The 27,424-nt window shown below is 44.3% G+C and overlaps 1 protein-coding gene across 6 annotated transcripts in view; it reads right to left on the bottom strand.

Annotated features, from left to right (window-relative positions):
• Nucleotides 1-2,883: 2,883 nt before the first annotated feature.
• The window catches only part of LOC133475437 (ubiquinol-cytochrome-c reductase complex assembly factor 3-like), a 65,373-nt gene continuing 40,832 nt past the window's right edge, over nucleotides 2,884-27,424 (bottom strand). For 2 of the 6 annotated variants that reach the window (XM_061768285.1, XM_061768289.1), the window contains 4 exons: nucleotides 22,047-22,154; nucleotides 20,883-21,409; nucleotides 16,922-17,027; nucleotides 15,776-16,695 (listed from right to left, as the gene is read on the bottom strand). In XM_061768285.1, the coding sequence (XP_061624269.1) occupies nucleotides 16,621-16,695; nucleotides 16,922-17,027; nucleotides 20,883-21,409; nucleotides 22,047-22,154 (816 nt within the window). In that variant the 3' untranslated portion in view covers nucleotides 15,776-16,620. Of the gene's footprint in view, nucleotides 3,149-11,016; nucleotides 11,144-11,260; nucleotides 11,834-14,202; nucleotides 14,364-15,775; nucleotides 16,696-16,921; nucleotides 17,028-20,882; nucleotides 21,410-22,046; nucleotides 22,155-27,424 lie in introns of those variants that run through there. The other 4 variants (XM_061768284.1, XM_061768292.1, XM_061768286.1 and 1 more) reach the window with 4 other exon arrangements.

Raw genomic sequence — 27,424 nt, 5'->3', positions numbered from 1 at the left:
TTTTATAATTCATATGTATGTATGATATACTGCATTTATGTATTTATTTACAACAAGCGCATTGAACCTTTCTAAGAAAACTAGGGGGCTGATCAAAATTCTTGCAGCCTCAAAGCCAATCGTCAAGGGGGGAGCTGAGTTTATTGCGGATGTGCGAGGAAACTCATGCAGGCGTACGGAGAACATGCAAACTCCACACAGGCGAGGCCGGATTTGAACCTGCCTCTTCAGACCTGCGTGGCAGTCGGCCACCGCGCCGCCGAATAATCAAGTAGAGGGATCAAATATATTTTTGCCTGGTTAAAGAGCAATTATGAATATCCATCCATCCATCCTTCCATTTTCTTCCTCTCATTGCGGCGGAGCAGCGGCTCTACTCTGAGATCCTCCCGGATGACCGAGCTTCTCACCCTATCTCGAAGGGAGACCCCGGACACCCTGCGGAGGAAACTCATTTCGGCCGCTTGTATCCGAGATCTCGTTCTTTCGGTCACAACCCACAGCTCGGCTGTCCTTTCGACTTAGCTCCTTCTTCACCACAACAGATCGATACAAAGTACGCATCACTACAGACGCTGCACCGATCCGCCTGTCGATCTCCCGTTCCATTCTTCCCTCACTCGTGAACAAGACCCCAAGATACTTGAACAACTCCACTTGGGGCAGGATCAGATCCCCGACCCGGAGAGGGCACGCCACCCTTTTCCGACTGAGGACCACAGTCTCAGATTTGAGGTGCTCATTTCAACTGCTTCACAGTCGGCTGCGAACTGCTCCAGTGAGAGTTGGAGATCACAACTTGATGAAGCCAACAGAAGCACATGATCTGCAAAAAGCAGAGATGCAATACTACTAACCGGACCCCCTCTATGCCTCGGCTGCGCCTAGAATGTCTGTCCATAAAAGTTCTGAACAGAATCGGTGAAAAAAGGACAGCCTTGGCAGAGTCCAACCCTCACCAGAAATTAATGCGACTTACTGCCAGCAATGCGGACCAAACTCTGACACGGGTCGTACAGGGACCGAACAGCCAGTATCGGGGGTTCGGTACCCCGTACTCCCGAAGCACCCCCCGAGGGACACGGTCGAACGCCTTCTCCAAGTCCACAAAACACGTGGCATCTTCCCCCACCGTCAGAGCCGACACACCACCAGGTGGTGATCAGTCGACAGCTCCGCTGACACAACCACAAAGTCGATCATCGAACTGTGGCCTAGGGTGTCCCGGTACCAAGTGCAAATTGTACACCAGCGGGATCTCACCAAGCATATTCGACTGTTAGCAAACATTTAGTCTTAATAGCTTTTGGGTGATGAGAGGATTTAACAGAAGGGATGTACAGGCTAAGCTCACCGTGCAAAGCACGACGAGATGCTTTCTTATGAGTAAATTTACATCTATGAAAGTGAAATTGCGCCATCAGTATAACGAGGTTACATATGAAGAGTTCGTGTTATTATATTTACAAATCAGTTAGACCAAACGGTACATCTTCAAATAATGATCAACATTGAGGGCAATAAAGTCACAGATCTCAGTCCACAAGTTTCGGACAGTGCCAAAGTAAATGAGTTACTGTTACAAAATGCACAGAGCAAAAAGTACATTTCACACGAATATATATTTAGTATCATTGCTCAAATAATTGCCAAAGCCAAATTGAAATTGGAAAATGCATTGATGTTCAACAGAGTCAAAAGTCCACAAAAAGTATGGAGTCTTCATCCTCCAGCATCTCTGGATGATCCAGAATGTCTAAAACTAGTCTATTGTTCATGAAACTATCCATAGATAATAGAGTCCAGTACCAATTTGAATCATTTGTGATCGTTGTTTAACAGTGAGATCGGTAAAGAATGGAGTTTCATGTCAAATAGATGCCGGCTGTGTGCTGATCCATTGGTAAATAAAGTGACTAAAAAAAGAAATACAATACTGATTCTTGCGAACACGACACCGACTAAACCAGACTGAGCACGGCCGTCAGCGCTTTGGTCAAAGTAGCGAGTCTCTTCAAGTCAAAGGGTTCAACTCGCCTCAGGGAAATGGATGAGTAACCAAACACGGCTGGGGGAGAAAAAAAAAATCAGAAACTTTGCATTTCAGTAACGTTACAGTTAGCTTCAAGTCATTTATGTTTTTCAACATGCGTATCTGTTCTTCACGAGACGTAATGTTTGATTCAAAACATGTAAGAAAATCGAAAAAAATGTTCGGTCAGCTCTGCCAAGTCCAAGCTAATGTCCACAAATGTCTTGTTTTTGCTTTAAACACAAAAACACTGTATCCGCTTTCATGGAGGACGAAAGAAATAGGAAAGTATTAACATTTCGGAGGCTGAATTTGGACTACCGGTATTTCAAAATTTTCAAATATGAAACATCTTTTGACTTCCTTTTCATTGTGCATGCAATAAGCTTGTCTGTAACATTTGACTGAATTTTTGTTCAGTGTTGCCATTGGTCATTAAATGATCTCACGACGTCTGGTCTCTGGTCATTGTGTTTTACCTCAACCAAATTTGGCTTCGCGTTTAGCTCTTTGGCCACAACAAAGAGGAACATTAATACTCGTAGAAATTGGCATACGCCTGAGCTCTGAATAATTTGTCCTGCCAACTTCTGAAATGACGACGAAACCCCTGGTCCGGGTTGTACCCTGCCTCCTGCCGGGATAGGCTCCAGCTGCACAACCCGAACAAATGGTATAGAAAATAGATGGTGGATGGGAACCAAGTGATCAAACATGTCTGTGATTCATATCGAGTGATCTAAACAGACACGATAAAGAACATGTGCGAAACGTTCCTCAGAAAAACAAAAACTGAAACGTTCATTTAACTTAAATCCGATATGCGTAATAATTGGGAAGACAATGTCAAACATTTTTCAAGAATTTTTAATGTCATGGTCAAATACTCCATATTTAATAGCGGTAGAACAATGTAAATTCTATTTTTCCTTTTTTGGCTCAGGGTCTCTGCAACATTACGACAGGTGACAAAATGGGCCCAGTCTATTTTGCAGATCTTCCAAATCCTCTTGCAATATTGTCATTCGTTTCCGCAGCCTCCTTGAGCGTCTGCATTACGAGAGCATTTCGCTTCCTCGTCTCTTCCATTCTCAGTGGGTTGGACTCGGGCAGATTCTGGGGGTCAATGGGCACAGAAAGGTGATTAGTGATTAAGGGGGGGAAAAAATAAAGTTGTAACAGCACTGACCCCTTTTTCCCCCCCAGATATTCAAAAATGTTGGTGAATTGTATACACGGTTTCCACATCGAGGTTCATTGGTGCCAACCTGACCCCTGTCTGTTTTAGTCATAGCTGTGGCACAGGAGTGTGCTGTTATCTTGCGTTTTTCTATAGTTCTTGCTTGATGGTTTCTATCATTGCAATTGGATGAAGTCGGTGAGTCCTTACCGAAGATCCAGGTGCAAAATCTGACATGGCCTGTCACTGGAAACATACAGTATAAAGCCATCACCATTATACCATTTCCATTCGGGCCCTGTGTGTTTATCCAAATGCTCCCACTGAACATAAAATTACATCATAATGTCAATTTTAAGGCCAAAAATACGAGGACAAATGGGGTTGAAATGCATCCTCCAGGAAAATATTAAGTCCAATATTTTACTGTTTTTATCGGCCTTTTCTGAATTTGAAGTTAGTTCATTCTGTGTTGTGACATAATCCTTAACAGCGCTACTGATTAACATCCATCCATCCATTTTCTTTACCGCTTCTCCTCACTAGGGTCGCGGGCGTGCTGGAGCCTATCCCAGCTATCTTCGGGCGGGAGGCGCGGTACACCCTGAACCAACCAATCGCAGACAACCACAAACAAACAACCATTCTCACTCACATTCACACCTACGGGCAATTTAGAGTCTTCAATCAACTGACCACGCATGTTTTTGGGGTGTGGGAGGAAACCGGAGTGCCCCGAGAGAACCCAGCCAGGCACGGGGAGAACATGCAAACTAATTGTAGCCGCATTTCCTCAATACAAAAATGTACGACCGCATCAACTCTTGTAGTCCTCCAAATAAATACTTGAATTTTTTTTTTACCACAGTATGAACATAAAAAGAAAAACAAAAAAGAACATTACAAAATTAAATGTGAAAATAAAAATTTTGATGTTGCTCAAAACAACAACAAAAAAAATCATCTGCAATTTACTGCACGGTGTTTTCTAAAGTTATAGGTGAGCTGAAATATCCACATTTGGGCAGACAGTGCCAGACAAATAAAACAATACATGCAAGGTGTTGTTTTTGTTGGTCTAAATGTAAACAAGAGGAGCATGCCGTTGCATTCATGGTAACGACGACCTTCCCAACATGGCCGCCACGTACGCACGACGATGAGGGGTCAGGCTTATCTAGTGTGAATACCTATGTCCGGGAAGCCCAAAGGAAGACGTGTGAGGTCATGTGACTTTCTTGTGCCGTTTGATTGGTGAACTCGACAAACGTCACTAGCGCTTAAATTGGATGACGCAAACAGCGCCCGATGCGGAAGTTGTAGTCTCACGCAGGAAATAGTTGATAAATAAACAATAATTGATGAATAAAAGTACCGAGCAACATTTAGATCATTGTAACGGAGTAAAAGTACCGTGACTTATTAACAGCAGAAGTGGCGTAGGTTTTTTTCTGGTCTTGTCAACTCCTGTGACTTCGAGCGCACAGGCGGAGTACACAATTGCATCTGTGTGTTGATGGTGGATGTCTGGAATGGATCTAGCTGCCAGCGTTAAAGGAGTACGAAACAGCCTACGACGTCAGTGATGGCGACGGCGACCCCCCACCTGCCCCCCAGGAAAAACTCATTGGATCCATACGATTTACGTAAATGGGCGAATTTCGCTGAAAGGCGACTGATTTGCATGTATGCTCTTGAGAGGGGTTGGCCTCTCTTCCACTCTGGAAGTTGCCCACGGTGAGAGGCGCCGAGCAGATGTGGGTATACTTATTGCCCCCTGGTTGGGGTTCCTCCCAGTGGACGAGAGGGTAGCCTCCTTCCACCTTCAGGTGGGGGGACGGGTCCTGACAAACAGCAGTTCAGAGTACCCACCCTTTTTGGAGTCCTAGCAGGGGGCACTCCCGCTGGAGACTCCATCGTTCTGCTCGCGGACTTCAATGCTCACGTGGGCAATGAGAGTGAGACCTGCAAGGGCGTGATTGGGAGGAACGGCCCGCCCCCGATCGGAACCCGAGCGGTCTTCTGTTATTGGAATTCTGTGCTCATCACGGATTGTCCATAACGAACACCATGTTCAAGCATAAGGGTGTCCACACGTGCACTTGGCACCAGGACACCCTAGGTCGCAGTTCGATGATCGACTTTGTGGTCGTGTCATCGTTCTTGCGGCCGCATGTCTTGGGCAATCGGGCGAAGAGAGGGGCGGAGCTGTCAACTGATCACCACCTTGTGATGAGTTGGCTCGGATGGTGGGGGAAGATGCCGGTCCTACCTGGCAGGCCCAAACGTATTGTGAGGGTCTGCTGGGAACGTCTGGCAGAATCCCCTCTCAGAAGGAGTTTCAACTCCCACCTCCGGCAGAACTTCACCCACGTCTTGGGCGAGGCGGGGACATTGAGTCAGAGTGGACCATGTTCCGCGCCTCCATTGCTGAGGTGGTCGACCGGAGTCACGGCCGTAAGGGGGTCGGTGCCTGTCGTGGCGGCAATCCCCGAACCCGTTGGTGAGGGTTGCCATCAAGCTGAAGAAGGAGTCCTATCGGGCCTTTTTGGCCTGTGGGACTCCCGAGGCAGCTGATGGATACCGGCAGCTGCAGCTTTGGTGGCAAAAACTCGGGCAAAAACTCAGGCATGGGAGAAGTTCGATGAGGCCATGGAGAAAGACTTCCGGATGGCTTCGGGAAATTCTGGTCCACCATCCGGCGTCTCAGAAAGGGGAAGCATTGTATCATCACCATCAACACTGTGTATTGTGGGGATGGGGCGCTGCTGACCTCAACTCGGGACGTTGTGAGTCGGTGGGGAGAATACTTTGAAGACATCCTCAATTCCACCGCCACGCCTTCCCTTGAGGAAGCAGAGTCTGGGTTAACTGAGGCGGGCTCTCCTATCTCTGGGGTTGAGGTCACCGAGGTGGTTAAAAAGCTCCTCGGTGGCAAGGCCCCAGGGGTGGATGAGATTCACCCGGAGTTCCTAAAGGCTCTGGATGTTGTAGGGCTGTCCTGGTTGACACGCCGCTGCAACATCGTGTGGACATCGGGGACAGTGCCTCTGGATTGGCAAACTGGGGTGGTGGTCCCCCTTTTTAAGAAGGAGGATCGGAGGGTGTGTTCCAACTACAGGAGGATCACACTCCTCAGCCTCCCTGGTAAGGTCTATTCAGGGGTCCTGGAGAGGCGGGTCCGTCGGGAAGTTGAATCTCAGATTCAGGAGGAGCAGTGTGCTTTTCGTCCTGGCCGTGGAACAGTGGACCAGCGCTACACCCTCGGCAGGGTCCTCGAGGGTGCATGGGAGTTCGCCTAACCAGTCTCCATGTGTTTTGTGGACTTGGAGAATGTGTTCGACTGTGTCCCTCGGAGGGTCCTGTGGGGGGTGCTTTGGGAGTATGGGATACAAAACTCCCTGATACAGGCTGTTCAGTCTCTGTACGACCAGTATCAGAGTTTGGTCTGCATTGCCGGCAGTAAGTCGGACTCGTTTCTGGTGAGGGTTTAACTCCGCCAAGGCTGCCCTTTGTCACAGATTCTGTTCATAACTTTTAAGGACAGAATTTCTAGGCGCAGCCGAGGCCTAGAGGGGTCCGGTTTGGTGGACTCCTTATTGCATAACTGCTTTTTGCAGATGATCCGGTTCTGTTGGCTTCATCAAGCCGTGATCTCCAACTCTTAACTGGAGCAGTTCGCAGCAGAGTGTGAAGCGGCCGGGATGAAAATCAGCACCTCCAAATCTGAGACCATGGTCCTCAGTCGGAAAAAGGTGGCGTACCCTCTCTGGGTCGGGGATGAGATCCTGCCCCAAGTGGAGGAGTTCAAATATCTTGGGGTCTTGTTCACGAGTGAGGGAAGAATGGAACAGGAGATCGACAGGCGGATCGGTGCAGCGTCTGCAGTGATGCGGACTTTGTATCTGTCCATTGTGGTAAAAAAAGAGCTAAGCCGAAACTCTCGATTTACTGGTTGATCTACATTCCTACCCTCACCTATGGTCACGAGCTGTGGGTCGTGACCGAAAGAACAAGATCCCGGATACAAGCGGCCGAAATGAGTTTCCTCCGCAGAGTGTCCGGGCTCTCCCTTAGAGATAGGGTGAGAAGCTCGGTCATCCGGGAGGATCTCAGAGTAGAGTCGCTGCTCCTCCACATCGAGAGGAGCCAGATGAGGTGGCTGGGGCATCTGATTCGGATGCCTCCCGGACGCCTCCCTGGTGAGGTGTTCCGGGCACGTCCCACCGAGAGGAGACCCCGGGGACGACCCAGCACACGCTGGAGAGACTACGTCTCTCGACTTTCCTCAGGATCCCTCCGGAAGATCTGGATGAAGTGGCTGGGGAGAGGGAAGTCTGGGCATCCCTGCTAAAGCTACTGCCCCCGCGACCCGACCTCAGAAGAAAATGGATGGATGGATGGACATTTAAAAGATGAAATACATTCAAACATATCAGAACGAAGATTGTAGCTTTGCAACATTTTATTTTATTTTATTTTTTTATTTAGCACATTTATTTTTTTTATTTTTATTTTTACTTTTCCTGTACAGTATACTTGTATTTCTCAAGTACAGTACTTATTTTTGAAGTACGGTTCAGTTGTATTTAACTTAAGGACAGTAAATGTGCTTTTTAGGACTAAAATCTCAGCCTCTGTATTATTGTGTCAGCTGAGATAGGCGCCAGCGCACTCGCAGCCCTTGTGGGGATAAGTGTTCAAAAGATGTACAAGAAGCGATGGTCTTCAGACAACTCTCTGCTCTTATCCATCCATTGTGACAAATGGATGAACTATTTTAACAATAGCCTTTATGTTAGTACTTAGAGATAGAGATAAATATTCTTTGAGCTGGGACTTGGTCTAAAAAGTTTGAGAACCACTGGTTTAGTCTTTAATCCCATGAGATCTGGCTTTGAGTATAAAATGGTTGCTGGTTGCTCATTGGCTGATCTCCAATCAGCCAATGAGACGTTGTCACCAGTGGCTCCACTATTGGCGGTGATGTTGGTGTACGATTCAGCTCAAGGCGGACTCGATGTACAGTGTTCCCTCGCTATATTGCACTTTACCTATTGCGGATACAGCACATGGAGGATTTTTGTTTCATTTTGTGCATAATTTGCCACATCACAGGATTTTGAGTGTATGCTGTAATTATTTGCTGATAATATAAATGCTTCCTAGCCTAGAACAACAACAACAAAATTAATAAAAACATATTACAAGGAATTATATGCACAACCCCAATTCCAATGAAGTTGGGACGTTGTGTTAAACAAATAAAAACAGAATACAATGATTTACAAATCACATTCAACCTATATTTAATTGAACACACTACAAAGACAATATATTTAATGTTCAATCTGATAAACTTTATTGTTTTTAGCAAATAATCTTTAACTTTGAATTTTATGGCTGCAACACGCTGCAAAAAAGACTGCAAAAGTTGAGGAATGCTCATCAAACACGTGTTTGGAGCATCCCACAGGTGAACAGGCTAATTGGGAACAGGTGGGTGCCATGATTGGGTAGAAAAGGAGCTTCCCTGAATTGCTCAGTCATTCACAAGCAAAGATGGGGCGAGGTTCACCTCTTTGTGAACAAGTGCGTGAGAAAATAGTTGAAGAGTTTAAAGACAATGTTCCTCAATGTACAATTGCAAGGAATTTAGGGATTTCCTCATCTACGGTCCATATCATCATCAAAAGGTTCAGAGAATCTGGAGAAATCACTGCATGTAACCAGCAAGGCCGAAAACCAACATTGAATGCCCGTTACCTTCGATCCCTCGGGCTGCACTGCATCAAAAACCGACATCAATGTGTAAAGGATATCACCACGTGCTCAGGAACACTTCAGAAAACCAATGTCAATAAATACAGTTCGGCGCTACAGTCGTAAGTGCAACTTGAAACTCTACTATGCAAAGCAAAAGACATTTATCAACAACACCCAGAAACGCCGCCGGCTTCTCTGGGCCCGAGCTCATCAAAGACGGACTGATGCAAAGTGGAAAAGTGTTCTGTGGTCTGACGAGTCCACATTTCAAATTGTTTTTGGAAATGCTGGACGTCGTGTCCTCCGGGCCAAAGAGGAAAAGAACCATGCGGACTGTTATGGACGCAAAGTTCAAAAGCCAGCATCTGTGATGGTATGGGGCTGCGTTCGTGCCAATGGCATAGGTAATTTAAACACCTGTGAAGGCACCATTAATGCTGAAAAGTACATACAGGTTTTGGAGAAACATATGCTGCCATCCAAGCAACGTCTTTTTCATGGACACCCCTGCAACGCCAAACCACATTCTGCACGTGTTACAACAGTGTGGCTTCGTAGTAAAATAGTGCGGGTACTAGACTGGCCTGCCTGCAGTCCAGACCTGTCTCCCATTGAAAATTATGAAGCGTAAAATGCGACAACGCAGACCCCGGACTGTTGAACAGCTGAAGCTGTACATCAAGCAAAAATGGGAAAGAATTCCACATACAAAGCTTCAACAATTAGTGTCCTCAGTTCCCAAACATTTATTGAATGTTGTTAAAAGAAAAGGTGATGTAACACAGTGGTAAACGTGACCCTGTCCCAGCTTTTTTGGAACGTGTTGCAGCCATAAAATTCTAAGTTAATGATTATTTGCTAAAAACAATAAAGCGGATTAGTTTGAACAATAAATATCTTGTCTTTGTAGTGTATTCAATTAAATATGTATGTATATATATATATTTTATGTATGTTTAACACAATGTCCCAACTTCATTGGAATTGGGGTTGTACATACCGTATAGTACTACTGTTCGTTACTGCATGTTTAAGAGTTTAAAAAGCATTTAATAGTATAGAAAGTGTTTATGAGTATGATAGAGGTTAATATGAGTGTGGGGAAGATTAATAAGAGTCTAGGGAGGTTCATATAGCTTTAAAACGTATAAATAATCAAAAAAATATGCGGTTGTAACGTTGCGTATTTCCCCCGTGCGGTACCCTGAGAATACCCGATCTCGTCCGATCTCGGAAGCTAAGCAGGTTCGGTCCTGGTTCGTACTTGGATGGGAGACCACCAAGTCATACCAGGTGCAGGGGTTGGGCAGTAGGCCAACTGTAAAAACATACGGATTACAGAAACCGCATTTGCGGCCCGTGTGTGCCTCATGGCACTGAGAGCTCTAAGTAACTAACTAACTTTGCGTATTTCATGTAATGCGGGGGTCGTCCGGAACCTAACCCCCGTGACCAACGTTCCCTTAAACAACATGCCCACTGAGTTCGGAGGTAACCTGATCAATACCATTCCAGAACTTCTGCTTTTCCAACTCACATCCCACCTGTGTGGTCTACCACTGACACCATTCAGTGATAAAACAGTTTGAAACCTCAGCGACGCTTCGAGCCCTGCCGCCCTTCCATCTGATCTTAAACACACGCAAAATGTCTCCGCTTCTCTTCTGCGTCATATCAGCTGAACTCTCCACTTTTGCCTGCAATTGTGCCTACGTTCAACGTGGCCAGTAGAGGGCGACAGCGCGGTACCGTCGGAAAACACGGAAGGAGAAGGGTGCGCAATTGAGATTCGTAGGCTGGAGGCGTGGGAGGAGAAGTCAAACGAAGACGATATCATGTTCCATGGACATTACTTTAACACTAATTTGATTTCGCTAACAACTGCAGGCCCCCTCGTTCTTCGGTTGTTTTCTAACGATTGGCATGTGGAGGCCCCACGCTGTCGCCCTCTACTGGCCGGCATGAGGACTGTTCTTGTCGGTGACGAGTGAGACGGACCGATTGAAGTCATGGCAGATGACATTGCTTGCGGGGTCACCTTGACGATTTCTCTTTGCCTCTGTTCTCCCGGAGCAACGAGCGACCACATCCCGTAGCCGACCCCCAACATTGCGAGCACAGCAGTCGCGCTCACCGCGGTTCGGATGCCGCTCATTGTAGACACGCTGAGGGGTCCACAGACGTCGAGAGCGGCATTTATTTAATGACGGAATGGTTTCTTCCGAATGGCCGCCGAACGCCGACTGGAAACAAGCAAGTGGTTCCGTGATCTCCCTTCTTACCCGATTTGCGGGAAATGTGGTACGGCAACTCCATTTGTTCAAACCGACGCTGTCGTCACTCAGTCGCGACTCGATTTGCGCGGTGCACACAGATGACGTATATCTTGATAGTTTAGCCCGTTGTTAGGAAACGTCAGCGCGTTCGCCATATTGGATGTGGCGACTACGGCCTGAATCCAGGAGCATTCAAGGAGAAATTTCATCATCGTCTAGTGTCTATTTATTGTTATATATACTTAAGCAGCCTACCTGGTCGTATCTACATTTGCTGCTAATCAATACCTCAGTCAAATCCAAGAACCTCTTGGCAATTATTATTGTCAAGTAACAGAACTAAACAAATACGTATGACTGCTCATAAGTGTACGTACCCTGGCAAAATTGGTAAAATATGGTTTCTTAAAATAGGACTGAACAGGAACAGTCATCCTTTATGGTGATGTTTTGCTTGATGATTGTGCCTATCTTAAACGCCTCACAGTTTCATTTGAATTCCATTCAAAAATAAACAAATGAGTTTCACCGGGTGTTTGTTTTCTTTCCCGAATTGTACACATCTTACACATTTTCTACCACCTCCCCCCACAAAAAAAAAAATCCATTCATCCATTTTCTGTACCGCTTCTCCTCGCTCGGGTCGCGGGCGTGCTTGGAGCCCATCCCAGCCATCTTCGGGTGAGCGGCGGGGTACACCCTGAACTGGTCGCCAGCCAATCGCAGGGCACGTACAGTATAAACAACCATTCGCGAACACATTCACACCTACGGGCAATTTGGAGTCTTCCATTACAAACTGCCATGCATGTTTTTGGGATGTGGGAGGAAACTGGAGTCCCTGAAGAAAACCCACGCAGGCGCGGGGAGAATATGCAAACTGCAAACTCCAGCTCTATGGTCATGTGCCATTCTGCTGTATTCTCTAACATTACTTTTTTTTTTATGACCTCATAGCACAACCTTGTGATGTTATATCTATTAGTTTGTCTGAGATTTTGAAATAAGTATACAAGTATTCAAACCCTTCTCTGTGACACGCATATTTAACTCTAGTGCTGTTCATTTCTGCTGATCATCCTTGAACTGGTTCTACACCTTCATTGGAGTCCAGCTGTGTTTGATTATACTGATTGGACCTGATTAGGAAAGCCACACCCCCGTCTATATAAGACCTTACAGCTCACACTGCATGTCAGAGCAAATGAGAATCATGAGGTCAAAGGAACTGCCTGAAGAGCTCAAAGACAGAATTGTGGCAAGGCACGGATCTGGCCAAGGTTACAAGAAACATTATGCTGCACTTAAGGTTCCTAAGAGCACAGTGGCCACCATAATCCTTAAATGGAAGACGTTTGGGATGACCAGAACCCTTCCTAGAGCTGGAGCCAAACTGAGCAAACGGGGGAGAAGAGCCTTGGTGAGAGAGGTCAAGAAGAACCCAAAGATCACTGTGGCTGAGTTCCAGAGATGCAGTCGGGAGATTGGAAAAGTTCTAGAAAGTCAACCATCACTGCAGCCCTCCACCAGTCGGGGCTTTATGGCAGAGTGGCCTGACGGAAGCCTCTCCTCAGTACAAGACACATGAAAGCCCGCAGGGAGTTTGCTTTTAAAAATTAAAAAAATAAATAAATAAATAAAAAACACCTGAAGGACTCCAAGATGGTGAGAAATAAGATTCTCTGGGCTGATGAGACCAAGATAGAACTTTTGGCCTTAATTCTAAGCGGTACGTGTGGGGAAAACCAGGCACTGCTCATCACCTGTCCAATACAGTCCCAACAGTGAAGCATGGTGGTTGCAGCAGCATGCTGGGGATGTTTTTCAACTGCAGGGACAGGAAGACTGCTTGCAATCGAATGAAAGATGAATGTGACCAAGTACAGGGATATCCTGGACGAACATCTTCTCCCGAGTGCTCAGGACCTCAGACTGGGCCGAAGGTTCACCTTCCAACAAGACAATGACCCAAAGCACACAGCTAAGATAACAGAGTGGCTTCAGAACAACTCCGTGACTGTTCTTGAATGGCCCAGCCAGAGCCCTGACTTAAACCCTCTGGAGAGACCTGAAAATGGCTGCCCACCAACGCTCACCATCCAACCTGACAGAACCTGCAAGGAGGAATGGCAGAGGATCCCCAAATTTAGGTGTGAAAAACTTGTTGCATCATTTCCAAAAAGACTCATGGCTGCTTTAGCTCAAAATGGTGCTTGTACTAAATACTGAGCAGAGGGTCTGAATACTTATGGAGGTGTGATATTTCAGTTTTTCTTTTTTAATAAATCTGCAAAAATTACTACAATTCTGTTTTTTTCTGTCAATATGGGGTGCTGTGTGTACATTAATAAGGGGGAAAAAATGATTTCAGCCAATAGCTGCAAGATAACAGAGTAAAATATTTAAGGGGGTCTGAATACTTTCGATACCAACTGTCTCTGGGCGGAGCATGGTGGTGGCAGCGTTAACCTGTGGGGATATTTTTCAAGCAGCAGGAACTGAGACAACCTGCTCTACAGCACTTGTAGGACAACTGTTCAACTGTGAATGTCCTTGAGTGGTCGAGGCACAGCCCAGACTTGAATCTGAAGAGATAGGACAATGGCTCTGCACTGATGCGCCCCATCCAACCTGATTGAGCTTGAGAGGCGCTGCTAAGAGGAAAGGGTGAAACTGCGCAAAAATAGGTGTGTCAAGCTTATGGTGGCATATTAAAAAGACTTCAACAACATATTGAGCAAAGGCTTTGAGTACTTGTACGTGTGTGTGTGTGTGTGTGTGTGAATGAGTTTTTATTTTATTTTAAACAAGTTTGCAAAAAAAAAAAAACCCTCTTGTTGTCACGGGGTGTTTTGTATGGCGAATTTTGGGGAAAAATTACTTTATTCTATTTTAAGGCTGTAACTTGACAAAAAGTGGAAACACTTAAGAGTCTTCAATTAACCTACCGTGCATGTTTTTGGGATGTGGGAGGAAATCGGAGTACTCGGAGAAAAGCCATGCAGGCACAGGGAGAACATGCAAACTCCCTACAGGCGAGGATGGATTTGAACCCGTGTCCTGAGAACTGTGAGGCGGATGGGCTAACCAGTCTTCCACCGTGGCGCCTGTAGACATTCAAAGAATATTAAATGTATACAGGGTGATTAAAAACTCCCCATTTTAAAATACGCATTCATTCATGTGTTTTGATATTTTTCTTATTTTTTTTGTTTCTTTTTTCTGTGGGGTTGGTTAAAGGAGCAAGTCAATTCTACCAAACCAACGACTTTGGAAGAACTTGAAGGGCGAATACGAGATGTCTTCCATCCCACAAGAGTTCCTTATTAAATCAGTTAATGTGGTTCCCAGGCGGCTTGAGAAACTGGTGGCTAATGCTGGCGCATATCGAATTTTCAATAAAACTCCTGCAATACACTTTCTTCTCATGCTCATTTCTTGTAAGAATTATAGTTCAGAAATAAATTTCAAGTACCGTATTTTCCGCACTATAGGGCGCACTTAAAAGCCTTCAATTTTCTCAAAATCGACGGTGCGCCTTATTGTGTGCACTGAGTTCCAAAATCTGTAAAAATGTTGTTCTGCGATTTTTGGTAAGCGCTACGGTTCATTAACTGTAAGGCCATTTCCCGCCGACATAGGGACGTAATACGTACACTGCGTACGCTGGCAGAAATAAACCAGTTAGAGAACGTTACGTAAACCTACGTACGCTTACCTCCGCCACGCCTCCGGTAGGTATATTGTGCTACCGGTATGCTGCTAAACAACATTTGTTTGGCTAATGATCCCCGAAAATGGCATCAGCGAAGAGACATGCTTACGAGGCACAATTCGAACTACAGGCTATCAGTTACGCGGTCGTAAATGGAAATAGAGCAGCCGCGAGAGAACTCAAAATCAAGCACAAGAACAGCCGGGAGAAGCGTCTCTCCAGTCACCATTCGACTGAAGGCAATAACGATAGCACAAGACATGAAGATCGAACACTTTCAAGGAGATCCATCTTGGTGCTTTCGTTTTATGAAAAGGCGCCATCTCGCCATCCGCGCAAGGACTACCGTGACGCAGCAACAGCCAGCGAAGTCCAACCGCTGGACACTGGTGTAAACAGGGCGTTCAAAGTGAAGTTGCGAGCGGCGTTGGAGCGATGGATGAGAGACGGCGAACACACCTTCACTAAGACTGGGAGGCAGCGCCGGGCGAGTTACGTTCAACCAAACTCACTGTTTTGCTTCCGTTACCTTGTTTTAGCATGCGCCGAATAATACGGTGCGCCTTATGTATGGCTTAAGTACAGAAATAGACCCCGCAATTGAGACTGCGCCTTACAATGCGGTGCGGAAAATACGCTACTTAAAAATAGGGAGTTACTTTTCAATCACCCTGTACATTAAAAATACAACCAAATAAACAAGACAATCATGAGATAATTCAATATCACATCTAAGAAAGGTTTACACAAAAGCACCAAGCTATTGACGTGTCAACTTATCAAACAAAAATAAATAGAAACATGGAAAAGGGTTTTCTTCTTTATTTTTGTAGGATTCCTGTTAGCAAAACTGTGTAAAAGTATGTTCTTAAGCATTTTTTCATGGTAACGGTTTAAAACTAACGTGATTATTTGAAGTGTATGACAACAGGAAAGCTACTGACTCAAAAACCTAACGTGCTTGAGTAAAACAGAGTACGGCTCCTTACCCTGTTCAAATGCCAGGTTTTTGTGATGTAAAAAAATGAGACCAAGATAAATCATTAAAAAAAAATATCCATCAATAATGTGACCTATAACTTGTACAACTCGATTAAAAAAAAAAAAAACATCTTGAGAGGAGAGGTAAAAATAACTCGAATGTGGTTGCACAAGTGTGCACACCCTCTTATTACTGGGATGTGGCAGTGTTCTGAATCAACCAATCACATTCAAAACCATGTTAAATGGGAGTCAGCACACACATGCCTACATTAAAAGTGCCTCTGATAATCTCCAAATTAATTTCTGTTGTTCTAGTAGCCTTTCCACCTTTTGGAGAGACATCCCAGTTATGAGTCTGTCCAGACTTGTGCAACCACATTTTTTTATTTTTTTTTTTTTTACATGAAAAAAAAAAATAGAGCTGCACAGGTTATAAGTCATTAATGGTGGATAGTTTAGCAATTATTAATCATTCATTATATCAGGAAAAAAATGGTCATTTTAACTTTGGTGTGTAGGCTTTTTATATCCACAGTATCTTAATCTTAATAGTTCATTTATTTTTCCAGTGTGCTGGGGCAGCCATTGTCAACATTATGATGACTCAGAAGTCATAAGTCGAGGCAGGCAGGGTCTGTGATGTGCTTAACTTTAGTTTTCGTTGCATTTAATTCAGCCAGTCATGATCATCATTATTGTCATCACTCAACAGTGGAGCTGGTGGTGGACATCCCTTCAGGCTCTGGAAAAAAACAAAAACACCACAACCCAGTTTAATCCAGTCCAATTGAAGCGGCTCCTCTCATTCAAGGGTGCAAAACTGGTTAATACTGTGTGAACACTATGCATGCCTCGTAATTATCTTGGATTCAGATTCACGTCTGTAACTCACGATGAAAGATAGTTACAACTGCATTATAGAAAAAAAAGAGGAAGAAATAGATGAGACTTCTATAGCTCGTCCTCACCAGCTCATCCTCCTCCTCCTCCAAAACTGGATACGAAGCAGATTTGTCAATGCTGCTGTTTTGGAAAATGGTCTCTCCGTTTTCCATTAGTGAGTCCCCAGTCAGACTGAGAATAAAAACACGCAGACAGGTTGATATAACAACGTTTGCATAGTACCATTAAAAAAAAAATCTTTTATGAAGTGCTTTCACATAACCAGAAAGCATACATAAACCAAAATGATAATCACAAGCATAAAAAAAAAAAAAAAAAAAAAAACAATCAAGCATGCAAACCCCAGCAAACATATACTAACTGTCATGGGGTCTATCATGTAAAACCAATTGAGGAACTTGGTCAAGAACTCAACAACATGGACTCAGATAAGAAAGGCTCTCGGATAGGGTTGGGCATTTTTGGGACTTTGAGCAATTCTGGTCCCGATTTCAATTCCTCATTTCGATTCCGGTTCCAAATGATTCTCGATTCCGATTCTTTTAGGGGGCTGGGTCAAAAAAGTTTGCATGGTTTAAATAAAGGGTGTCTAAATTATGAACATCCATTTTATTAGCAGCCCGCAGCATAGACTATAACGAACATTGGACTCAGGGTTCACTATAACCAGAACCAATATCAAACCTATGAACTAAAAGGCAATGTGTGTAACTAGCCCAATGGACTAAATATTCATTAATTAATGTTTCAGCTAAAATTATATATAGCATTGTTAAAATACTTATTTGCAACTGTTTTATCATGTCAAATTGCTAATATGTGCAAGTTTTAACTTTACTTCTTGTTTTAAGGTTGTAGCGTTCTATTTTGAAGGGTACGCACTGGGATTCAGCATTTTGTCATGAAAAGTAGTAGCCTGTCCCTGCTAAAGCAGTAGCTTTGGCAGGGACATCCAGACTTCCCTCTCCCCAGCCACTTCACCCAGCTCTTCCGGGGGGATCCAGAGGCGTTCACAAGGCAGCTGGGAGACGTAGTCTTTCCAGCGTGTCCTGGGTCGTCACCGGGTTCTCCTCCCAGTGGGACATGCCCGGACAACCTCACCAGGGAGGCATCTTAATCAGATGCCCAAGCCACCTCATCTGGCCTTTCGGCTTAGCTCCTTCTTCACCACAACGGACCAATACAAAGTCCGCATCACTGCAGATGCTGCACCGATACGCCATTGTTTTCCGACTGAGGACCATGGTCTCAGATTTGGAGGTGCTGATTTTCATTCCAGTCGCTACACACTCTGCTGCGAACGGCTCCAGTGAGCATTGGAGACCACGCCTTGATGAAGCCAACAGAACCAAATCATCTGCAAAAAGCAGAGTCCACCAAACCGGACCCCTCTACGTCTCAGCTGTGCCTAGAAATCTGTCCATAAAAGTTATGAACAGAATCGGTGACAAAGGGCAGCTCACCGGAAATGAGTCCGACTTACTGCCAGCAATGCGGACCAAACTCTAATACTGGTCGTGCAGGTACCGAACAGCCCGTATCAGGGAGTTCGGTACCCCATACCCCCAGAGATAGGAGAGCCCACCTCAGAGACTCCAGACTCTGCTTCCTCATGGGAAGGCGTGTCGGTGGAATTGAGGAGGTCTTCAAAGTATTTTCCCCACCGACTCACAACGTCACAAGTCGAGGTCAGCAGCGCCCCAGTCCCACTATACACAGTGCTGATGGTGCACTGGTTCCCCCTCCTGAGATGCCGGATGGTGGACCAGAATTTCCTCAAAGCTGTCGTTTTACATGGCCTCACCGAACTCCTTCCATGCCCGTATTTTTGCCTCAGCGACCACCAAAGCTGCATTCCGTTTGGCCAGCTGGTACCCATCAGCTGCCTCAGGTGTCCCACAGGCCAAAAAGGCCCGATAGGACTCGTCCTTCAGCTTGACGGCGTCCCTCACTGGTGGTGTCTTCCAATGTGTTCGGGAATTGCCGCCACGCCAGGCACAGGCCACCTTATGGCCACAGCACCGGTCAGCCGCCTCAGCAATGGAGGCGTGAAATATGGTCAACTCAGACTCAATGTCCCCTGCCTCCCCCGTGACGTGAGTGAAGCGCTGCCGGAGGTGGGAGTTGAAACTCCTTCTGACATGGGATTCTGCCGGACGTTCCCAGCAGATGAGCCCCACCTCTAGGCCTGGCTCCAGAGTGGGGCCCCAGTGACCCGCGTCAGGGCGAGGGAAATCGAGGTCCAGTATTTCATAAGGTCTTTGAGCGTGCTTTGTCTGGTCACTCACCTAGAATCTGTTTGTCATGGGTGACTCTACCATGGGCTTGAAGCCCCAGTCAACTTAGCTCCTAAGATCACTGGGATACACAAACCCCTCCACCACGATTAGGTCACTGCTCCAGGAGGGGTGTCCTAATTCATCGTGATGTTGCTTGTTTGACCTTTGATGAAGATTTAGTTAAATGTCAAGCTTTTTTTCCCCCAGTCATCAGCTCTTACGTTGGTTTGAAGACGAAAATAAACGCTAAAAACCACCAGTGCAAGAGTGCAACCCACCGTTTAACTTTTTTTTTTTTTTTTTAAGCTTTTATTGTTTCACTCACCCAATTTGACTTGACTGAAGTTCCGCGTGGTGTAGGCTGAGGCTCAGAACGGGAGGGAGCGTGTCAGACTTCTCCACATCATGAAAGCCTCCTTGGCACAATATAATGTTATTTTATTATTTTTTTTCTTAGTGTTGCACTGAGCCGACTGGTCATTTATTTTACTAAAGTTAAGACGAGTTTTGTTTGCCGCAGACACTGGGCACAAGCACGTCTTCGTGCGCATTATTCTTCGTTGGTTTTTGCCACTTTCTTCTTCAGGGTTGGCGGACTGTAGGCATCGAAACTGAAATTTAATTGGAACGATTCTGGGAGAACCGAAATGTTAGCCCCGGTTCCAATCGGTTCTCGATTTTGAATGCCCAACCCTACTCACGTATGATGTTTAAGTAAAAGAGGAGCAGAGAAGTAAACATCACAGACTCACATAAAAGCAAGGCCATTAAGAAGTGATTTAAAAGATGTCACTGATTTTGCATACCTTATTTTAACTCCTCGGGCAGGTCGTTCCGATGTCAAGACACCCTGACGAAGAATGCTCTATCACCTTTAATTTTAAACCTTGACTTTAGAACGACCAGAGGGGCCCGCCCAAGGGTATTTGAGGTTGTGGGCTGGCTCACGAGGAGTTAATAGTATGGTTATTGTACCCAGAACTATACATGCTTTAAAATAGTCATGGGTAAAATCTTAAAATCAATTCTAAAACTAACTGCTAGCTAAAGCAATGATACCAAAATTGGGGTGATGTGATGTCTGTTTGATTCAGCACCTGCATTCTGAACAGGCTGGAGGCAAGAGAATGGGTTATGATTGGTAACGGAGAGAAGTTAGTTACAGTAATCTAGTCTGGAGAAAATAGGAACATGGATTCATTTTTCAAGGTCTGGCACGGTAATTATTGATTTGATTTGGGCTATGATGCATATGTGGAACATGCATGGTTGGACAACTTTACTGATATGGGTTGTTGAGTTAAGAGCTGAATCAAGTTTTGGGCTGTGTGAAATTATATGCAAAGGTACCAAGGCTGGATTTAATGATATGGGTAGAAGTTTGCATGTTGAATAAAATTACTTCAGATTTGAAGTTATTGAGTTGTAGAAAGAGTTGTGTCATTGAGCAGCTGATGCCAGAAAGGAAGGCAATGTTTAGAAGTAGCTAGGACTCTTGGGTCCTCTGGTCTCAGTGGAAGAAGACATTGTGGCGTTGGATTATTTGGCAAAAGGGCAGCATGTTCAGGTCAAGGGATGTGTTGTAACTTTTCAGTTTTATTTACAGTTTGTTCAAGATGCTCCCTGGCTCAGAAATGGATTGATGCCAATCAAAATTATAAATCCATCTGAAGGAATGCAAGCAAGACCACAAAATCCACACACAAGGTCCAGGAGAAATATTAGAAACTCCTCAGCGAACACCCACCTTTTATCTTTAGCCTGACTGAGTGGAACTTCACTTGGTGGTAGAGGCATCTTGACTGGGGGTCCAAAAGATTTCTGAGAGTCCGGATCCATTTCTCCTGACTTTTCTGTATTTTCCATTCTCGCCTTAAAAACTTCGCCCTCAGTTATGACACTTTCATGAGGTCCAGCCTCTGGATTCGCAGCTTCATTGGTGTCATCTGCTGCCTGACCCCGCTTCTTTTGAGATCCTGATGCTGTCATGTGTGTGGCTTCTAACACTTTAGAATGGAATTGTTCCTTTAAAACAGACAACTGTTCCTGCATTGCAGCTCCATCCTGTTGCGTTTGGTCCTCACTACTACAGTGATGGTCCTCCTTTATCTGTTTGCTGACTCCACTCTCTTCATTCACAAGGAACGCATTACATATTTTCCCATCTTTTTGTTTCAAATCCCCTCCGTCTGCTTGCGATTCTTGATCTGCCAACTCTTCCTTCTTGCTTGTTGTCAGACAGTCTTTGCCTTGGAGGTGATCCAAAGTTACACTCTGGAACAGATTATTAATGTGCTACATGAATATTCACAGAAACTATGAAATAGGATGTACAACGATTCACAGCTGCAAATAGCCAAGGGTGATGGAGGATTTCCATGATTGACAAAGCATGCCTGTCATTCTAGATCCCATCAAGGTTAAGTCTGCAACCTCTTTGCCCTTTCACTTCTGCTGGGAATTCCATGCAGTCAGAAACGCTGCTTCAAGTTCAATTACTAGTTATCATTAACATTTTAAGCTACTTTATTACGTACACTTGGTTTCTTGCTGCAAATTTGAAATACATGATTCCTTCGCCAGCACATTATAAAGATCTTGCCATAGAGCAAAAAGATGGATATACAGTATGAAGCATATAATCTTTCTGCACATTGTGATAAACAACAAGTACGTGATCGAAGTTCCGGCAGCTCCTCTAATTTTAGTCTACATCTTTTTTTTCCTGAATGTTTAACATTCATTTGAAGGTAATCTGTAAATTGTGAAAATATCCACCTCACACATTTGCATTTTACATAATCCTCCAGTTCACCTATAAAATTCAGTTTGTCTTTCAATGTAACTGGATGTGTTTATTTTTACTGCATGTAGAAAAGCTAAAAAAAAACAACAACTGTCTTTCACTTACCTTAATAGTATTTACAAGCACACCAAGCACAGTACGGCCACTGTAAGATTCACTGAGGTCAAACTCTCCTCGTAACGAATGAAACACATCATTCATCACACGCTTAACCTAAAGTATCACACAAAGAGGTCTTGTCATCTTTAGTCAGATAATGTCCAAACTAAACATGGTTCTTAACTACGGAGAAGGAAAAATAAAAGAAATAGGAGAACCTCGAAGAATTCATAAAATCGGACACTTTAATAGGTACTAGGTTGAGCTAAGTTGTCTATGTGTGAGCACATTCCGTTACCAAACCATAGCGACCAAGTTCCGAGCACTTGTTAACGAGAGGAACTAAGATTATCCCTAGTGAGACTAGAGTTGTTGCATTGCAAATGTTATTTGGATATCATTTTGTGCGCTGCATTCTTTGAACTGTGGGAAGATTCCCTACGTAAAGTTCTGTTTGAAAAGGCCTTTGGGGATCACAGATGGGTCATAAATTCTGAGTGTTTGCACGGTCCTCGTCTCTTTCCCGTCCTATAGTTTCTGGAGTAGCTAACCAGACTAGCTATATGCCCGTTGCGGTTTTGGGAATTTTATTGAGCTTCGCTGTGTAAACAGGAGGTTTGGGAAGTCACTGGTCACGAGAACGTGTTATTTACCGAGAATCCCTGTTGTACGTCAGTCAAACTCTGAGCTAAAGTGTTAGCTCTTTGTGTGTGTGTGTGTGTGTGGGGGGGGGGGGGGGGGACATGGCACCCATTTCGTTCGCCATTTTCGCTTTGTGTTGAAACCACAGGCCTCTGCGTTGAACGTCATTTGGTTATTTAGACTTAAGGCTTCGCAATTCATCATCTTTTGGGGAGACGTGACATCATCGTGACATCGCCACGTTGGTCACTCATTTGTGGCCTCGATCCGTGGCATAAGCTTCGGGCTGTCCTCGAGTGCCCCCTCGTGGAAATTCATTCCATCACGCAACTCCCGGCCTACCGAATGCATCAAAACGCTCAAAGCAGAAAGTTCCAAAGAGATGGAAAAGTCCTACAAGCTCAAGACACAGCAGTCCTGGAGACGGAGCTGTGCCGCCTCCAACAACAGCTCCAGGACCAAGAGGATGAGTTAGCTCATGTCAGAGGTGAACTACAATTAGCTCGACAGCTGTCCGCCGGCTCTCGGACTCATCTCATTGCTCTGGCCCCTGCTACAGGCAGGCTGAGGGGCCTCCCTCGCCAGAAGTGTCACAGAGCCCTGCAAAACATCTCCAAACTTTGGGCCGGAACCCACCTCCAGGGGGCGCCGTGTGGCCTCCTCAGGGGTGGAGGCCCCACCAGTCGCAGCTCACCTTTTTGACTCACCCCGACTCTCCCTCCACCCAGCGCCGCTCCAAGGTATGACTCTAAGAGACTTAGACAAAGTTGCGCGCAACATTCCGAGGTTCAAATCTAAGCCAAACAGGTCACACTACACAGCCGCGTACCTGAGACCTCGAATTTCACCTTAAACGATTTTAAGGCTACTACGGACAACAGACTCTACCTTATCAAAGTTACGTCTAGCCGAGAAGTAAGTAGCTTAATTGAACGACAACCGGCTCATGTGCTGGCCAATTACCCGGCCATCTGCCAAGCATTGTCTCAAGAATTTGATGACCCAGAGTCCTCAACCGGCTTATCTGCAGCCCTCACAGTTAAACAGGGGAGACTTGAGACACCCCAAGCTTATTACTGCCGTTTGCGTAAAGCGTACTTTGGAAATTTAAATGAGCTGAATATGGAAGAGGACAAAAATTTCAAAACGCTGTCGAAAACCTACATCCTAACACCAGCCACCAGCTGGGCGTAGCAGTGTGCCCGCGCACACTGTCCAGTGCCCAACTGCGTGAACTGGCCGCCAAAGGTTTTGCTAAACAAAAACACACTCCATCTAAAGCACAAGACTCTGACGTCTTCGTCACAAACGAACCACCGCAGATGGCGCTACGTGCAACACGCATGTGATTGACACACAACGTTCTGGTGATGTTAAAACAAATCTCTTATATAATTCATGTGGCAACCTTCAAATTACGAGACTGAGGATAAAAGGTTTGTCGTCACATTGTCCTGAATTTTTTTACATCTAGTGACATGGTGCCCTTTTCTCGATAAAATAGCTTGATTTATAACGGTTTAATTTAAAATTACGCTAAATGGTGATTGCAGGCGTCACTTCCAGTTTATTCTTTTCTCCCAAATTAATTCCATTTTTTATTCAACTAATATACGCTACAATCCCATAATTTTTTTGGAACAGCAAGAAACTGAAAGTTGTCCATTTATTTTGCAAAACACTTGCTCATTAAATAAAAACATTCAACTCAAAATGTCAAATCTGACATTTAAATTATATGACAACTTAAAGCGCAATACAAGGCACGATACCTTCTCCTTTTATACATGGACCGTGACTGAAAAACATCTCGAAGTGCAAGTTAAAAATATGCTTTTCCTTTAAACGTGGATGGTGAATTAAACAATTTAAAAAAGCAAAGCATACCTGAGTTTATAATTTTGCATTATCTGTGGTGACTAGGATATGAGTATTGGGTGTCTCGAGCTTGCACTCAGGAGCTGATTCTGTCAGGAGCCTACCTGGGCCAGATTAGTGCCAGATGGTGGGTATTGTCTGCTGCATGGGGCTCCGTATCTGCCACTCACTACCCTTCTATAGCTTTCTGTTTACCCTGGAAGTCCACCCATTTGTGGTGAGCGCTACAAAGCATATACAGTGCCACCAGAAAGTACAGCGGCTGACATAAGTATTTAACGCGTCACCATTTTTCTCATTAAATATATTTCCAAAGGTGCTATTGACAAGAAAATTTAACCAGATGTTGGGAACAACCCAAGTAATCCATACATACAAAGAAAGTAAAACAAATAAGATCAGAAATTAAGTTGCGTGTAATGTGAAATGACACAGGGAAAAAGTATTGAACACGCCATCTGGTAATTATTTAATAGTTTGCACATTTATTTTTTTCTTTGAAACCAATTGAGAGTTTCCTTGGCAGTATGTTTTGGATCATTATCCTGCTGAAATGTCCACCCTCGTTTCATTTATCATCATCCTCGTAGATGGCAGCAGATTTTTGTCAAGATAGTGTACATCTTGACATCTCGGTACATTTGCCTATTCATCCTTCCTTCAATCATGTGAAGTTTACCAGTAAAATTTGCTGAAATGCAGCCCCACACCATCATGTTCCCACCTCCTAACTTCACTGTTGGTATGGTGTTTTTAGGGTGATGTGCAGTGCCATTTCTCCTCCAAAAGTAGTGTGCATTATGCCATCCAAAGAGTTAATTTTTGCTCATATCTGACCAGACAATATTCTCCCAGTATTTAACTGTCTTATCCAAATGTTGTTCAGCAAACTTTAAACAAGCTTTGACATGCTATTTTATTCACCAATGGGGTCTTGCGTGGTGAGCGTGCATACAAGCCATGGCGGCGGAGTACATTACTCACTGTTTTCCTTGTAACAATACCTGGTAATTTCAGGTCTTTTTGAAGCTCTCCACAGGTGCTCCTTGGCTCTTGGACAACTCTACTGATTATTCTTTGCACTCCTCTGTCAGAAATCTTGCGAGGAGCACCTGATCGAGGCACATTTATGGTGGTATGATTGGCTTTCCACTTACTGATTATGGCCCCAACCGTGCTCACTGGAAGATTCAGATGCTTAGATATGCGCCTGTCACCAATGCCATCGTTATGTTTTGCAACAATTAGTTTGCGATGGTCTTGAGACAGCTCTCTGCTCTTACCCATCATGAGGTGTGTCTTGACTCACACCTTGGCAATGAGACCTTTTTGTAGGCCATCAATTAGAACTGAAACAGTTGGTATTCATTTGCACTGACACGGGGCTGGATTGCTGTTTGATAATTGATAGATTTTAGGTGTTGTCTTGACTTTCCATGCCTTTTTGCACCTCGCTTTTTTCATGTGTTCAATACTTTTTCCCCCAATGTCATTTCAGTTTTACACACAACTTAATTTCTTAGCTTATTTGTTCTACTTTCTTTGTATGTATGAATTACTTGAGTTGTTCCAACATCTGGTGAAATTTTCAGGTCAATAGCACCTGTATAAGTATATTTAGTGAGAAAAAACGTGACGTGTTAAATACTTATTTCAGCCGCTGTATTCACAACCCTTCACGTTTTCCACATTTTGCTATTTTCCAGACTTATTCTAAAGCTGATTTAAGTATAGTTTTCTATTACAAAACCTACATAAAATATCCCATTATGACAAAGTAAAAACATTTTCAGACATTTGTGTAAATTTATAAAAAATGTTAACATTCAAACATAGGTATAGGTACATACGTATTCACACCCTTTGCTACAAGACAAACTAAAGCTCAGGTTCATCTGATTTCCAATGATCATCCTTGAGATGCTTCAATATAACTTCTCTAGAAGGACCTAAAAATGGCTGTCCACCGACGTGCCCCATCCAACCTGACTGACCTTGAGAGGATCTGCAGAAAAGAATGGGAGAAAATACCCAAAACATGTGTGCCACGCTCATAGAGACATACCCATGAAGACTCGAGGCTCTGATTGCTGCCAAAGATCCTTCAACAAACTATTAAGCCAAGGGTGTGAATACCTATGTACCAATTATGTTTAAATGTTTACATTTTCAATAAATTTGCACAACTGTCTGAAAATATTTTTGTACTTTTTCCTTTATAGGATATTTTATGTTGATATTTATGAAAATAAAACTATACTCAAATCAGCTTTAGAATAAGTCTGTAACATAGCAAAATGTGGAAAAAGTGACAGGGTGTGAATCCATGAGCAGAACCGTGGAGAGCGATCCGTACGGATCAAAGATGATCTGTTGCACCACTAATTTTAACTGTTTTGGGTCATTATCCTTTGGGGAAGCACATTTCTAGCATATTCTGACTGTCTTCAGATTAATTGTACCCTGCACATATTCAAGGCACCCAGTCCTGCATGTAGCAAAGCAGACAAAACCTGACCAATGCTCCACCATCTTTCAAAGGAGGTAGAGTGTTCTTATCTGTATGCTTCATTTTTCCATCTGCATTCAGTGAGCTGATGTGACTTGCCAAAAAGCTTCAGTTACATCTCCTCTATCCAAAGGAAATTCTTTTAGAAGTTTTGTTACTTGTCAATAAGCATTAATGAAAATTCTAGTAGTGTCTGTTTAAAGTTTTTTCAGTGACCATTGCGGGTTTTTCTTTCTTGAATGGGAGGGCACCAACAATTTTGCATTTGTTGTGTTTATAAAGAAAAGAACACTGTACCTCCGAGAATGAGCTGGCGCATTTTGTGGCTCCGGCATAAGGTCTTGGCTCCTCGCGG

This window comes from Phyllopteryx taeniolatus, chromosome 3 (genome assembly GCF_024500385.1).
Source record: "Phyllopteryx taeniolatus isolate TA_2022b chromosome 3, UOR_Ptae_1.2, whole genome shotgun sequence".
Taxonomy (NCBI): domain Eukaryota; kingdom Metazoa; phylum Chordata; class Actinopteri; order Syngnathiformes; family Syngnathidae; genus Phyllopteryx; species Phyllopteryx taeniolatus.
Note: the sequence above shows the minus strand (reverse complement) of the source record. Positions and strands in the feature narration are given on the sequence as shown.